Source organism: Dicentrarchus labrax, unplaced genomic scaffold, assembly GCF_905237075.1.
Source record: "Dicentrarchus labrax unplaced genomic scaffold, dlabrax2021, whole genome shotgun sequence".
NCBI classification, from domain to species: Eukaryota; Metazoa; Chordata; class Actinopteri; family Moronidae; genus Dicentrarchus; species Dicentrarchus labrax.
The window spans coordinates 10,004,169-10,020,826 of record NW_026136719.1 but is presented as its reverse complement, the minus strand read 5'-3'; the positions used below and the strand labels follow the sequence as shown (position 1 = coordinate 10,020,826).

Sequence of the window (16,658 nt, the reverse complement as noted above, 5' to 3'; positions counted from 1 at the left end):
ATTCCTTAAACTCAGTAAAATGTTCTGAGTAGACCGACCTTTACAGCACAGTGTTGATGTTAGCCTGTTTAGAGTAGATTTCTTGTCTTTAATTCATTTAAAGTGGAGGGTCCTTTCCATTAAACCTTTGTTTAGAAAATACTGATTTCAGGTGTGTGTTTGTGTACTTTCTCTTGGACTGGGTTTGTGCATGACGTTTATGTTTGTTCTCAGGCTTTTCGTGGAGATCCTCAACAGCTGCATGGACTGTGACGAGATCCAGTTCAAGGAGGATGGCAGCTGGGCGCCGATGAGGTCTAAGAAGGAAGTGCAGGAGGTCTCCTCTGCCTCCTATAACAACGGGCTGGATGGTGAGACATGTCATAAGGGATGAATGGGGGACAGGGTTGGGGTAAAAAGGGTTGCTTCTACATGAAAGCAGTGAGTGAAGACTGGAAGTAATTAAATTAGGATTAAAGAGACAGGGTAAGAATAGAGAGATCCCCTCCCCTTTTTGTTTATGCATTGTCAGTTTTAATTTGGTAAGGCATCAATCTCAATGGCACTGAATAAACTGCCTGTCTCCATAGTAACAAACATACTGTATTTCACATGAGGGCAGGGGAAATGTGTATGTGTGCATTTCAGTTCACTCACAGCATGTTTTTTTTTTTTTACTTTGCTGTCTCAGAAAACCATAAAAACAAGCACACAAACTAATACGTCCCTGCTGCTCTCCAGGTTCATGTCGGACGTCTGCTGGCTCAGATCAGCGGAGCTCCTCGTCGTCCAGCCACGGCGACAGCAGCAACAGCAAGAAAGTGGAGGTGATCGACTTGACACTGGACAGCTCCTCAGAGGACGAAGGACAGGATTCGCCGCCTCCGCCGGCGCCACCACTGCCTCCTCCACCTAAAAGAGCGTGTCCCTCTATGTCCCCGACCTCGCCGCCTGTCATCAACAAAGGGTCAGACACACATTCCACACTGTGATTTCATCTCTGCACGCAGTTTGTGTTTCATTAAATGTGGTAATGAGGCTCAGTTTAGCTTCTCACACAGGTAGTTAAGTATCTAGATGTTAAATGATTCATGAGTTTCTGCACTTGAACTCACAAGTTTCTTTTACCATTTCTCAGCAGCAGCACGCACAGTAGGTAGCTCAGAGTGCTGAGAGAAAGCTTTGTGTCCTAACTCCTTTAGTTAAAACTGATGTATTGATCTAGAAATAGGTTGGTTGGTTTACTTCCAGTTTAAGGTCCAGTGTGTAACATTTAAGGAGGATCCATTGGCAAAAATGGAATATAATATTCGTAGGTATGGTTTCATTAGTGTATAATCACCTAAAGGTAAGAATCTTTGTTGCCTTAGAATGAGCCTTCTACAAAGGGAACGGGTCCTCTTCTACGGAGTCCACTGTTTTGAACCAACATAGATTCTCTTTCGTGCTTGGAAGGGGAGGGTGAAGGCAGGGAGTTGCAATCTGCAATGACACCACTAGATGCCACTAAACCTTACACACTGGACCTTTAACAAACATACTGTATGAAGTAAAAGTCTCATTTATTTTTGTCAAAGAAAATGTGACTCACAGTTGGAGTTCTTCTAAAAAGTCGAAGGTACAAGCTTGTTTGAATAAAGACTGTGTGAGAGTTAACTATGACTCCCAAATTATGGCAAGAAACATCCAATCACCTTTACAATCACAATTTTGTCACGTGTGCCGCTGATGGAAGCCAAAGATTGTGCTTTTGAGAAAACTTTTAATCTGTAGCTTAAATTAGTTAACTTTTAATCTTGGTGTCTTGTGAACTTTGGTTGAATTCTGCAGCTAAGGTGACACATTTTGTTAACAAAGCGTTTTGAATTTGCTACTCCTCTGATTTGTGCCTCTGACTTTATTCTTCTCCATGGCGAAGGCAGCTGAGGCTAATGGGTATCATAGTATTTAGAGCTGTTCTTCATGGCAACATGACGGATAAAACATGATTTCTGAAATAATTGAAAGAGGTGTTCTAGCATAAACCATGCTTATGACACGATCCGCGAAGGTGAGGATATTGTTGAAAGAAAAGACTGAAAAGAGAATACAAAGTGGAGAGAAACATTTCTGTAACCAGCAGCACCTTGCACTTAGAAATTCTACAAAAGATTTTAATCCAAGCTCGCTGAAACATTTAACAGCTACATTTTCTGTCAAATTAAAATTCATTATGGGTAGAAACTGGTGCTTCTTTTGACTTTAATGAATCCTGTGGCTGTTTTTGTTCGGAGGTTTTTGTTTCGAGGTCAGCGGAGGCGACAGTACGCCGTGTGCCTTACCCCGATGAATATGACATGAAATAAACGCCTGCAGTAATTATAAATATGCTGGCCTCTTTTACTTCTTCATCTCTAAACCTCTTCCTCTGTATCTGCCTTCAGAGTGTTGAACCTACACCACCAGGCCTCTCCTGTGAGCCGTACTCCCAGCATGCCAGCCGTGGACACCAGCTACATCCCTCCTGTCCCCCCACTTATCCAGGACTATAGACCCTACTACCACACCCCCAACGATCTGTCAGGTAATGACAAACACACAGACGCAAGAAGAGTTGGAAATATTCATGGGAGCGAGTTCGCTGCTTAAAACAACAGATTAGAAGTGACATATAATACATGTATTTAAACAGAACTGTATTTAATTTTAGAATCCGTCTTTCCATCTTTAAACTGATAGTAGTCAAACTCTCCTAACTTTATTTCAAATAGTACTGAACATATAGAATTTTAATTTCCCCTACAGCGGATCAATAATGGAACATTTTAACTTATCTTAACTTAAAATACTGTGTCAGGCAGAATTTATATATATAAAATGGCTGTCTTAAGGGCTGTCCACACCAAGAACAATAACGATAATGATGTGAGCTTCCACAGTGATGAATGACAACGTTGTGTAAACAGTTAATAGGAGAATGTATATTGATGAGCTGTTACTGCTGTACGTTGCACATAGAAACAGAAATAGAAAAGTATCTGGGTTCACAAAGTTCCTCAAAGACAAGAGGAGCTAGGAGAAACAACAAGAGTTGTGATCTTCTGCTGACAACAAACTTTTATTCATACTGTGGTAAAAAAAAAAAAAGAGGACATCAGTTCGGACTTCAGAGACCCTATAAGCACTAAAGACGGTTTGACAGTGAGTCTCAGGTAGAATGATGTTTTTCTATTTGTGATTTACAGCCTAAAAGCGTGTAATAAGTTGTATACCAAAATGTTGTTCATCAAATTGCTCTGAAAGTTAATAAAAGAAGTAAAATATATATTTATAGTTAGAGTTAAAGTTCTTGTTGTAGACGGACCTTGAGAATGACAACTGAATTTTATTTTCATTTAGTTTCTTTCTATAAAGGTCAAATACTAGTTTTTATGAAATATTTGGTTGAGAATACAATATATATAATATGCCTCTGGCTATTTATATATTTGTGTCTGTGATATTGATTTTTGTTGATATTCACTCTTGACTCTGCCTGTCTTTGATTTCCAGAGTTGAACTTCTTCTCTTTCCTTCAAGGTGACAATCATCAGGTATGTACAACAGTGCATCACGTTATGTGGAGCTCTGGAACACTTTTGAAAAATGAGAGGAGGCTAATGGTCGGTTAATAACAAGCAATTATCATTTTGCAAATTAAACACAGTGGTTTAGTTTATTTGTATGTGGTGGCAAATTCATCTGGTAATTTTTCACTGAATTGTCTCGACTCATCCTTGCCAAGAGGCCAAGATCACTAATAGGCATCTTCTCAAATACCAGCCAAAGGGAAATTATTGAACATTTAGTCATTGGTTTAAAGAAACAAAAACAAAAAGTGAAAATATGTGAATCAAATCATTTTCATTGTGAATCAGAAAATGGTCAGAGGGCCACCCAGCACCCTCTTGTGGACTAGATTTGGCATGTGGGCCGTAAGAAGCTCATTTTAAAATAATACGAGGGCTCTGACTGTAACCATAAGATATAATTGTGCTTACTAAAAAACAAACAAAGCGAAAGCCCTGCACTTAGTGTTCCTCTATAACAAATGTCTGTAAATAGAACAGTGATTAAAGCTTAAGAAGTTTTAAAAACCTATTTTAAAAACTTGATATTTGGTGGAATTGCTTGTAAAATGTCACATAACCTGCAGGTTTGCAGTGTACCTTTCTCTGTGTGTACTAGTGAGCACTTAATGTCATCCTTCCTGTCTGTTTCTGCCTCCACAAGCTATTTAAGGACACATGAAAGCAAGTCATTTGACAAATGATGGTTTACGCCCCACAGTTACTGGTGGGTTGAATTCTCTGAGGCAGTCAGACATAAACACAGACATCTCTTTATTTCTGTTACCCTCATCTTTTCATTCTGCGCCGTTTGATTTCTGTTATTTCAAATTAAATTCAACAATAATTACATTTATTTTTGCTTTTCTAATGCGGTAAGCAGAGCACCACTAAGTAATGGAGGCAGAAATCAAAACTACCTGCACAGCTGGATACCACTAGACATTATTGAGTAATGATTTATTTATTACTGAGCATAGTAGACCCTTATTAACTCGGCCAGCATCATAATATGCTTTTAAAAGTTCATTAATGTTGTATTTTTTATAAAACTCTGGCGCAGTCAGGCTCATTACCTGCAGCAGCTACAGGCAGACTTTTAGTGAGTGCCTCTAACTTCTCCTAGCATTAGGAGCTGCTTTTAGTGCATGCTTAATGAAAAATGCTTAATGAACCACTCTTGGACTAAAAACATTCATGCTGCTTAATTACAGGAGTTCTCCAGTCTCAGCCAGTCGTGAGCACCTTTAGCAGGGCTCAACAGTGGGAGCTTCCCACTTCTCCGGGACAAGTAAAATGACACTTTGGGCTTGTAAATCTCTATAAACAATAAAAAAGAACGGAACACATTGTTTTTTTTAGTTTATGAGCTGAATTGCAAGCAAGCATCCTGGAAACCGGAGTTCAGTTACAGGATGTGCGCAAAGTGGTTTTCAAAGGCACATCAAGTTTCTGAAAAATATGTCTCTGGAGGGCAATAGCAAAAGCTGACAGGCAGCTAAGAGGGTCTTTGTTCATATAGTTCGTAAAGGGGCAAGCAAAAAATTTACTTGGGGCAAGTAGATTTCTGACCCACTTGTAAGTGAGAAAAAAAACATAAACATTGAGCCCTGATTTCAGTGGTGACTTTAGCAACCTCTAAATGTGAACTCACTAGGGTCTTTCACTTCCTGTTTCTCCCACGATTCAGCATTACAACATGGTGATGGCAGCAGCGGCCGCCGCTTCAGCCTCAGACGACCACGAGCTGCTTCTCAACCGCTTCCTGCCCTACAGCACCTCCTCCTCCTCTTCCTCCCAGCTGTTCCTCGACCAATCGGGAGCCTCTTCGGCCACTTCGCTGACCGCGCCGACCAACGGGGCGAGCAACTCGGGCAGCACCAGCAGCCTGGTCTCGTCCAGCAGCCTCCGTGACACTCACTCCACGCACTCGTCCTCACACTCAGGCTCACACTCCTCACACACACACCCCGGGGTGGTGGCCAGCCGGAGCAGCGCCGAAGCAGCAGTGGCAGCTATTTACGGCGGGATACCTGACATTATATCGTTGGACTGACTCAAGAAGAGCCAAGACTATACTTTGGGTCCAGCTACAATCCAGTAACAAACTGTTTGGCTGCAGGGTAAAGTTTTGATCCAGAAACTAGACTGGGCCCAAGTCATCAAACTCAGAACGTTGGTGGAGTCGTAATGACAAGACTGCCTCAAGAAGAGCACTAATATTATGATGGTTCCCTTCACTAGACTGACCTGAGAACAGTACTGAGTCCCTAAAGGGGTCAGCTGTGGGCATTGTGTTGGTATACTGACTTCAGATCAGAAACCTGTCCAGCATGTGAACCCACGTTACTGTTAGACTGGTACCAACCCGGCACAAACAGCAAAGACGCTACCTGAGCAAAAACACAAAGGAGGAAGGCTCTTTTTTTTACAAAAATAAGGAGTGGCACCGTGTACAGAGAACAAAATATATTTTCCTCTTTTACTTTTGTATGTTAAATCGGGACATTTTCAGTCTAGTGAGCTGCTTCAATCGCTGTTTTTAAGTGGAGGACTGGAGATTGTTTCGGGGGTTTTTTTCTCACAAAAGCTTATACATATGCCTGTTGCCATGTGATTATCCTTTTCTTCTTCTCTTTTAGCTCTATCCTGCTTAAAATTTCCATTTTCATTTCAATATAGACTTTCTTATAGACATTCTATCGCTCTCTCTTTTTATCTTTATCTCTTGCTCAAGCTCATTTTTTAATTCATGGTGTATTATTTCTCTATCCAATGACAAGAACTTTTCAGACACTGAATTTACAGTTTATTCATGTACTAATAATTTTATAATGCTTTTAAGTTATGTATGATATTTAAACTGTTATGAATATATATATATATATATATATATATGTGTATATATATATATATGCATTCCCTTTGACCTTCAGGTTAATGCTGTGGGGAGTGTGTAGATGGAAAGTAGCCATTTCTGGTTTTTCATTTTCACTCCTTAATTTCCAACTCCTTACAAAGACTCTGCCGGTATACAGCATTTAGAAATGGAGATTTTTAGACTATTTATATTTGCCAATTAAGAGTTTTGAGCTGGAAGAGTTCCTTTTGTTTTTTCTTTTTTGCGCAATGCCAAAAAAAACACGGTACCTATGAAAATTATCACAATAATCAGAGTGCAGTTGAATCTGTGTGCCACAGCGTTTTCAGTCACATGTCCACTTCTCTGGTTTCAGCTGGGGGTTATTCAGACACTCAAACTGTGCCCTTTTGTCTCTTGTCTTCTCACTTTCATCCTTTTGTGACTGTTAAAAAGGAATCTAGCTGTTGTAGCAGCGTTGGGGATTTTAAAGACACACGCCTCTGAGTTTAAACTAGTGCCTGTTTATGTGCGTGCTTCATGGCGTGTTTTTCTAAACTCAAAAGAATGTCTGAAATGGTCACACATAAACCGTCTGTCCCATCCCTTTCAAAGACTTGACTTGCGTTATCTTGGGAGTTATCTTTGGGAAACTGCATAGAAGAGTGTGAGCAGACAGTTTAGTGCCACAGTGAAACAGGGAGATGTCAACCAGCCAACTTAGACTGGGCACAAAGCCAGCTGGTTTAAAAATACATGACGTGTCTGTAACCTAAAAGCCCTACGAGCTAGTCCGCGTACAATGTGGATGTGTCGGAGGTCTCGGAATACCTCGACATCGTCGCCATTCAGCTGAAAAGGCAGCGTTTGCTAATGAATGTATTGTGCAATTTTTAGAGTGGACACACTTCTGGGTCTTTGCTTCCATTTCACTTATTACCAGATGTTGTTTGCAGTCTGGTCACATACGTACAATAGTACCCCTCCTGCCCCGTCAGCCCACCCCCTCCTACAAGCCCGTGTGTCCTTGAAACTTTCCCAGAATCCCCTCTTATCCGTCTCTCCCCCGATGTTCCACTTCCAGACGTCCGAGACAGGCAGCTCACTTCAAAGCCTCATTATCCCCACCACGATGAGATAATCACTTCCGACAGCAAACCCCATCGTCTGACATCCCCTGTCCTGTCCTTGAGCATCTAACTGGGAGACTAAAATGACCCCAACCCTTCTTCCCAGCCTTGCTCTCTCTTGGCATCTTTAACTTTATTCCCTGCTCTTCTCATGGGAACCAACCCTCCGGCTCTCAAACCGACTGCCGGAAACAAGTCTTGTGTATTTCCTGTGTTGTGCAGTATTTTATTTATTTTGTATTCTTATTTCTATATATTATATTTTTACAAATTGTTTGATTTCCATGGGTGAGTGTGTGAGAGTCACTGTCACTCGGGAGCCGTTGTGATATGATTTTATTTAATATGCATTTTATTATTCTTTCTATTATTTCTCAAAAAGGTACCGTGTAGTTATTCATCTTGGAAATGCCTGTGTGTATTTTCTTGGGAGCTGACATGGGTAACACTTAATAAGGGTACAAAGCACATGCTTGCTTAATACATGCATGACTCGTGATTATTTAATGTGTGAATTTATTCAGGATGTATTATGAATTCCTGTTGCTCACTATTAAGAAATGATGAATAATGGGTCATCAATTACTGATTAACTCACAGCTACTTCATACATTATACATTTACATGCCACCAAATTAGCTGGAATCCAGTTATATAGAAAAAGGGCAGTGCTAAGTATAAGGCTAAAACCTTATAAAACAACTAAAATATTAACTATTAGATGGATTATCATTACATTTTGTGCTGACATTCACGTCCCTAGAGTATAAATCCTACTGCACTGATTTGTGCGTTATTTGTGAAATGTGGCCGATATCAGGTCAAAGTCCTGAAGTGACCTGCATGACGAATGTAGATCTAGACGTCACATGAATTCTGATATGACTGATCAGATTCCATGTTATTTGTGCTGTTCACACTATCCCTGTCCAAAGGGGACCAAAGAAACCATCTAAAATTGGTGGTTTTGAATTTTCTTGAGAAGTCTCGTACTTCTTAAGCTAAATAAAACCTCTTAAAAACCCATCGAGTTAGCTAAAGAAACATGGTTTACACAGAGGAAAACAAGGTTATTTTCTGTCTGCTGGTTAAAAAGTAGACGTCTTGGAGATGCTTGAGTTTCACAGCGATAATACTGTATGCAACCGGATTCCAGCTAATTTGTTTCCATAGTAATTAATGTATAAAGTAACTGATGAGCCATGAAGTATGAAGTAATCATATAAACCCACAGTGACTTGATCATTTATTAATAGTGAGCAACAGAAACTCGTGACACATCACGGCTCATGTATTCGTTATACATTACATGTGTGTTTGAACCTTTATTAAGACGTGTTGCTGTACTGATGAAGATGTTGATCCTTTAGTTTCCATCATGTTATGTTGAATATTAATCACCAGTGTTTGGATACTTGATACGGTGGTCACAGTTAATGAAAGCATTTGATCACTTTTTAATTTATTTAAACGACTTCTTCTTTCCCCACGCCTGTCATGAGACGGTGCAGCAGATTACGCACATGAAGTGAGAGAGCAGACCGTGTTGAATGTGTTTCTGTTCAAGTGCTCTACATACCGATGGGAGGAAGGGGGTCTATATGGGATTACTGAACAGTCAGATCCCCCTCCCCTCCGACTTGTTTCATATAAATGTCCACAGCTCTAGTTCACAGTTGTTAGTTTTCTAAGGGGAAGTTATTATTATTATTATTATTATTATTATTATTATTGAGCTGTGTTTTCTTTCTTTCACTCTACCATATTTGCTTTTTTGATAGAAAAAGTGAGATTGCATGCAGTGGTGAGGAAGCACAGGACTGTTTCCATCTCAAACCGCCTCCAATTTCAGTCACAAATAGGTGCGAACCAGTGCGTAGTGCAGGTACAGCATTTTCACAGCAGCTTATGCGTTTGCTGGTTTGAACTCTGTGCAGAAACTGGGCCAAAAACCAGTGTCTGCACAGAATAAAGTGAATGGAATAAGGCCACTATTATCAGTAGTTCAGCAGTTACTCTCCACAGGCAACCTTTTTTTATTTTCGCGTTTCGCTTTTATTGACAGGACAGTAGAGAAAGACAGGAAAAAGAAGGGGTGAGAAAGGGGATGACATGCAGCAAATGGCCTCGAGACTCGAACCCGGGCCGCTGTGGTAGGGACTCAGCCTTGACACGTGGCATGTGCTGCACCCGGTGAGCTACCGGGGTGCCCCCTCCACAGGCAACCTCAACAAAGCAGCTCAAGTCTTTGGTTGTCATGATGTCTCAACCTTAGATAAAAGGGAAGAGTCAACAATGTGTATTATATGTCTGTATGGAAACCTGAACATTCAGATCCAAACGTGGGTGTTTGATGTCCGTTTGTATGCTTTTTGTGTGTCAATTCAGAGCAAGAGAATAAATTAATTTATATATTTTTTAGAAAATGAAAGCTGTACTATTATTAAAAAAAAAAAAAAAAAAGGACTGTGGCCAATAAAGAGTCTTACACACCTGAAATAATCTCAAAGTCAGTCGACATCTGCACTCACTGCCTTAAAACATTCACAGGTTCTGTTTCATGGCTCCAATCCGAGAAAAATCATAAAAAGGCTTTTCAAGGAGGGCGAGGAGAAGACGGTGTACAGTAGACCCTTGTCAGTTTGTACAAATATACTAAGTGAAAAAAATATTTATTACCTGCATTGGAAGAAATTGTTTACTTATTGAATGTTACCTGTTTATGTAGAAAAGTTTAGATGTAATAAAATGCATTCTGTTATTTCTCTTGTGTTTTTCCCTTTATTTTAAAGCCTGTTGTGCTTAGAATTGAACACTGGGTGGCGACAGAGAGTCGCTTTGATTAAGTTTTCCCTTCCTGTGATGGTACAAAAACCAATTACGCACGCTTTGTCAACTCCAGCTGGTGTCTTCCTGGCTGTGACACAAGCTATACTTAACATGTACATCTCAAATTATTAATTGGATGGTTTTTTTTTCTGGATTAAAAGTGACGGGGGAGCCTCCGCAACGCACAAGAACGACGGGCGCATCAGACCCAGTGAACACCTCAACCCCACCATCTCTTTCATCCTGTCAGAGCAATGCTGTTGGATGATTATGCGCCTTGGGGGAGAAAGGAGGGGAGATGACAGGAGGGGTGGGGTGGATTCTGACGGAGGAGTCGGGATGGCTTCACGTACTTGTCACTAATGTGGCACTCTTAAGATCCAGCTGCATTTGGACATGTTTTCATTGAGCTTGTTTATGGACTTCTCTCTGGTTAGATTATCTTGAAGTGTCCGTGAGCTGCTGGAACAATGAATGAGGGAAATGAAAGCGTGTGTTTGAACAGGTCTCTGACTGAGATGGACAGCTTCAGCAACCTGGAGGACATCGACGTGACAGCTGACGGGAGCCCGATTCTGAGATTCCTCATCTGCCTGGTTTATTCTGTAGTCTGCGCTGCGGGTCTGATGGGCAACCTGCTGGTCCTCTTCTTCATCAGGGTCAAACAAGAGAGGAAGAAGTCCAGGGTGAACTTCTTTGTGCTCAACTTGGCAGTGACGGACCTGCAGTTCGTGCTCACTCTGCCCTTCTGGGCTGTGGACACCATGCTGGACTTCAGCTGGCCGTTTGGAGACGCCATGTGTAAAATCATCCTGTCGGTCACCGTGATGAACATGTACGCCAGCGTGTTTTTTCTCACTGCCATGAGTGTGACCCGCTACTGCTCAGTCGCCTCGGCTCTGAAGAACAGAACCGTGCATAAGTCCTGTTCCACCAAGTGGATTTGCGCAATCATTTGGACACTGGCGACTCTGGCGACTGCGCCGACGTCGATTTTCTCAACTGTCAGCAACGTAACCGGAGAAAAACTCTGTTTGCTGAGGTTTCCAGGTGGGCAGTACTGGTTAGCAGTTTATCACATACAGAAAATACTTGTAGGTTTCGTATTGCCGATGTCCATCGTGTCCATCAGCTACATCATGCTGCTGCGTTTCATCCGCAACCGGAGTATGAAAACAAGCAACCCCAAACGGAGATCCCAAGTTACAAAATCTATCACCATCGTCGTGTTGTCCTTCTTCCTGTGCTGGATGCCAAACCATGCCATCACCCTGTGGAGTGTGCTGGTCAAACTGAACGCAGCAAACTGGGACAGAGCATACTACATAGTGCACACATATGTGTTCCCACTGACCGTCTGTCTGGCGCACACCAACAGCTGCCTGAACCCCATTATTTACTGCCTCATGAGGAAGGAGTTCAGAAACAAACTGAGAGATCTGATGCGCAGAGGATAGTGGTTGAGGATGATCTGACAGAGCGGGAAGCGTATTGACAAACAGCAAACGAGACGCACCGAGTGCGCACGGCGAAAAAAAGGCATGGAGTGAGAGAGGAGAGCTGTCAGAAAGCACAATGAGGACAGGCGACATCATGTTAAGACTATTTACTGTATTCTGCTTAAGGAAACTGTGACCTTTATTAGCGCTTCTTGTATTTAAATGCTTGCGTAATGTGGCTCATGTCTATGGAGAAACCACTGCTAGTTTAGGGCTGTACGCATAGGAATAGCTAATTATGTGTAAAAAAAATTATTAAACTGACGACTACAGTGCCATTGCTTGGTAAATAACCATTAGGAGTGACGTATCTCTAGTCCACAGTCTAAGTGACTGCATGTGTCATTGCTCATGACAGTTAACCACGCATCCATGTGCTCGTGTCATAACTGAACAGGTGGAGTAGCTGAGCGCGTTTTACATCCATCTGTGAATGTCTTAGCAAATAATGTAACCAGTGAACGATACGTGTGTTTATCAGACAGTAATGGATGCAAACATCACGCCATCACTTGCTTAAGAAAAGGGAGGAAAGGTTACAGGTCGTGTTTGTAAGACATGAATAAGTTATTGACAACAGTGTTCCAAGAATATTTGGACAATAAAATGTATGAAATATGATTGTAAATAAAAAAAAAAACTGTATACATTGTGTGTGATAATAAAAATGAGATCAAGTTGTCACATGGATTCGTCTCACAATTAATAACTGTGCATGAATCCAGATGTGACAGGAAAGAAGTCTGAGTTATGATTGACTGACTGAAGGTTGCTGCAGGTCTCACTGGAGGTAATGGGTTCAACTATCATCAACATGCAAAGCGAGCGAGCGGATAAAATAGACTTCATAATGGATTTTTATGCTCAACACCGAGAACTGTCCAATACTACTTATCAGAGAAAAGTGACTGCGCACAGGAGCACTGAGCCACGTGTCACTAGGGCCTTACTGAATAGGTCTGTGAGCTGCAGTGCATGTGCACACACAGTAGGGTGCCATATCAGAAAATGGGCTCTCTTCTTGTCATATATGGCCACCGGCTGCAGTTGTGAATTGAACTTTAGTATTTCCACTTTACGGCTCAACCAAAGACACATTTTTCCTCTAAATGTTTCAGGTGTGGTGAACTGTTGGAGGCACAAAGAGGTCAAATTATTCAGTATTTTACACAAAAAAGGGAAGATTAGAGAAAGGTTTTTTAAACATACGTTTACTAAGACTGAGCCAGAATCAGTTCTTTCTCAGTCACTACTTATTGTCCCTCATTTGGTGAGTTTATAGGACGAATATGGAGGATTTATTTTCAATAAAACTGATCATTCTGATTTATAGGGAAAACCATTATAACTAAACTAACACTGGCTCTTTTTTTTCAAACTGTTAGTGGGTAAATGTTCTAAACATTCCTCTTATATAAAACTACATTTGATTGAATTTTACATACAGGTAGAGCAAGTATGCCTACCGGAACAACTTTAACATGTATTCATTTTCCTCCTTCTTACTGTTTGATTTTATATTACCATAAAACTTTAATGAAAAGCAGGGTCCCAATTAGAAGCAGGTCTCCTTTACTAGCCTGGTGTGGCTACACATTTTGAAAAATAAACGCAGGTGAAAGTCTTTGGATGTGTGAAACCTCTTAAAACCCACCAGGTTGCCTGCTTGAGCGATAAGCCTAGATAGCTAACACAAATAAAAATGTTTAATTAAATTCTTCAGTTCATTTTACAGAAAGTACAAAGTATCACATGATCAAATTAATGATTTGTAACTGATATTTTATTCCATAGCCACATTTTCTATACTATATATATATATGTTTACTATACTGGTTTAAATAAACAATTTGATGGTATTTCCCATCTTTGCTGAGCAAGAGTTTAAAGGCCTGACTCATATAAAGGCCTGTTCAGTGAATAAAATCCCATGCTATTAATTTAAGTTTTATGGTATTGTATAAACATTTTGTGTCGCAGTTTCTTCTCTATTCCTCTCCCATTAATCGTCCTGTGCCCCAACTGTAATGGAGTATTCTAACATAGTTTTGTTGGTACTTTTACTTTCAGTTTTTTGTTGATTCTGCCTGCCCTTGTGGACAAACGTGATAGTGTTTCCACTGCTTTGTTAAATCGATTTCAAGGGAAATTTGACAAAATCTGATCCAGTGACAGGCATTAAGAAAACTAATTAGCCAATCTTCTCACTGATGGTCTCATGTGCTTATCAAGGTCATATCAGTATCAAATTGATAACTGTTTCATTGCCAGTTAAAATAATTTGAATTTAAATAAATGATCATAGTTCTTTTTCCATCACTTACTAGGTAAGTGTTGACACTCTGAGGAAATAAAGTATAAAATAAAGATTAAAAAGCCGGAGAAGCACCAGAGTAATGTTGTGTAGCCCTCAGAAGACCTCAGTGTAATTCTTTGTGTTACTGACCAGTGTTGTGTATGTAGTCTGAAAGTTCAATTTTCCACCAAACCTCAAAAACATCAATCTTTTGACATTTTGTTAAGTGCTTTAATCATAAAGATGCAGTGCAGGTCTTGTAAAGGGCAGCTCCTGGCACTTGGAGGACTCACAATGTTGACATTTTGGAGAAAACACAGCTGTTAAAAGCACTAATCAAGCCTCCTCTCTCCCTTCCAAGAGCAACTTCAAAGAAAACAAGGACAGAGGTCATCACCGTGAAAACAGTTCTCTAATCAACCCCAGTCATTCAATTATAGGAATATAAAAGTACTTGCTCTTGATTGGCACATTGCAAGCGTTTATTGTCAATATGCCTCCTTTTTGCATTGCGCTGTTATTGCTGTAATAACCCTGAACCAGGAAAGAAACACAAGGAATATAAATGAAGAAAAAAGGCAAGAAAAAAGCCTCCTAGTCATACTAGCAGTGTTTGTTCCTTTATTCATTTTATGGTAAATATGACATAATTATTGTCTTGTTCTTTTTACTCTAATTAATTCTTATTCACATTTGACATTTTTGAGATAAGCATGCACTGCTATTTGAAGTGCTATTAGCTAATTGACATATTATGAACAAAAATGTGTGTGTGTGTGTGTGTGTGTGTGTGTGTGTGTGTGTGTGTGTGTGTGTGTGTGCGTGTGTGTGTGTGTGTGTGTGTGTGTGTGTGTGTGTGTATAGACTTGGGTAGTAACAGATTAAATGTAATCTATGACAGCTATATATATATTTGTGTATATAAACGAACATCTTGTCGACAACCAGTGATCAAACAAAGAATATACAATTATAGATACATTATCAGGCATTTAACAAGTTTCACAAAGGTTATAGAAATCGGGGGGGGACTGTATTAACTGTGAAACTCAGAGGTGCTTCTGGTTTTTGATGCTTTGTTTGATTGTGAAAAGGTGTCACTACTCTATCTCTCTATAGGAATTTTGCTATTTAACTGCCACATGAAGTGAGTCAGTCGCTGTGTATCGTGTGGATGTGGTTCATCAAGCTGCTCAGGGAACAGTCAGTCCTTAACCAGCGCGACTTAATGATGTTATAAATGCACATTCCGTCACTCTGAGCCTCTCACAAGGTAAGTTTTGGACTAATATATAGGAATTGAATTTCAATAAAGCAAAGAATTCTGTTACATTTGTGGAGAAAGGTATAAAAATTGCTCCATGTTTCTAGCTGCTGAAAAGTTATTGATATTGTTCAGTTAAAAAGCTTGCAAAAAGGCTTGAAAGAGACAGGGATAAAGTGACACTTTTGCAGGTTTTTCAGAGCAAAATGTAAGTAGGCCATTAAGAAAGGGTCACAGGTTTCTCATGTGCTTTATTTGACAGTTGTACCCTTTCAAGAATTGGCATGGAGATATTTGTTCTGCCTCCCGAGTCTTTTTGACGTTGCGTAATGATTCTCCCTTCCTTTTCTCATGCAGTCCCTCATCAATAATCTCTACAGAATAATTCCAAGAAGTGTATATTTTCCATTTTAACTTGACCTCGCCAGCAACAGATAAACATTATTTGAAGGGTTGAAAAGATGTTTAGGGATCTTGGAAGGGTAATGCATTATTAAGCTGGGGTCTGTCTGTGGGGACATTAGTGAACAGTTGCAGCTGGTTGGGACTCAGTACGTTTATAAGTATCCTGCACAAATACAGTCCATCACAGGAGATTGAACCAATATCTCCTGGTTGAGGCAGTTGTCTTCATTCTGACTACACATCATGTCGTTCCTGTTTAATATATATAATATAATATTATAATATATATAATATGTATGTTTTCATTAGTGTATAATCACCTGAAAATAACAATCGTTGTGTTTTCAATACCGTAGAATGAGTGTCTATGTTTTTACAGTAGCCCAGAATGGACAAACCAAACACTGGCTGTAGATTTTCTATTTGATTTGATTCATTCAACATCTTAGATAGATACACCTATACAGTTTGTCAAACATTGCAACAAATACATACATATTCATTAAACAAATTTAGTGGATAAACACAAAAAACTTAGTTTCCATTGTGGTCGTCTTTTCAGGATGACAAGATGGTAATGCAGGTCATAAATAAAGCTAAACCACCACGAGGCTCTATTCTATGATCCTAAAATACAATACATTTATCCCTATAAAAATAAACTTCAAGGTTAACATTAGATCATGTATAGTCCATAAATGCATAGGCTACACATACACCCTGCAGACACCTCACCAGGCACCTTACACATCTAACGGGTGTGAGCCACCTCCTTTGGCGCCTCCAACAAGGTGTCCTCTGAGCACACA

The 16,658-nt window shown here is 40.1% G+C and overlaps 2 protein-coding genes across 4 annotated transcripts in view; both read left to right on the top strand.

Moving 5' to 3' along the window:
- The window catches only part of LOC127351753 (E3 SUMO-protein ligase PIAS1), a 55,986-nt gene extending 45,669 nt beyond the window's left edge, over positions 1–10,317 (top strand). For all 3 annotated transcript variants that reach the window (XM_051379647.1, XM_051379646.1, XM_051379648.1), the window contains exons 9-13: positions 214–350; positions 721–946; positions 2,403–2,542; positions 3,511–3,551; positions 5,257–10,317. In XM_051379647.1, the coding sequence (XP_051235607.1) occupies positions 214–350; positions 721–946; positions 2,403–2,542; positions 3,511–3,551; positions 5,257–5,622 (910 nt within the window). In that variant the 3' untranslated portion in view covers positions 5,623–10,317. The remainder of the gene's footprint in view (positions 1–213; positions 351–720; positions 947–2,402; positions 2,543–3,510; positions 3,552–5,256) is intronic.
- Positions 10,318–10,551: 234 nt separating this feature from the next.
- rxfp3.3a1 (relaxin family peptide receptor 3.3a1) lies at positions 10,552–12,574 on the top strand. The gene has a single exon (XM_051379653.1). It carries the CDS (start codon positions 10,856–10,858, stop codon positions 11,840–11,842), a length of 987 nt encoding a protein of 328 aa, XP_051235613.1. The 5' UTR covers positions 10,552–10,855; the 3' UTR covers positions 11,843–12,574.
- The last annotated feature ends 4,084 nt before the right edge of the window (positions 12,575–16,658 follow it).

Excerpts from the sequence above, each read along its gene's own strand:
- rxfp3.3a1 (XM_051379653.1), top strand. The coding sequence starts at position 10,856 with ATGAATGAGGGAAATGAAAGCGTGTGTTTGAACAGGTCTCTGACTGAG.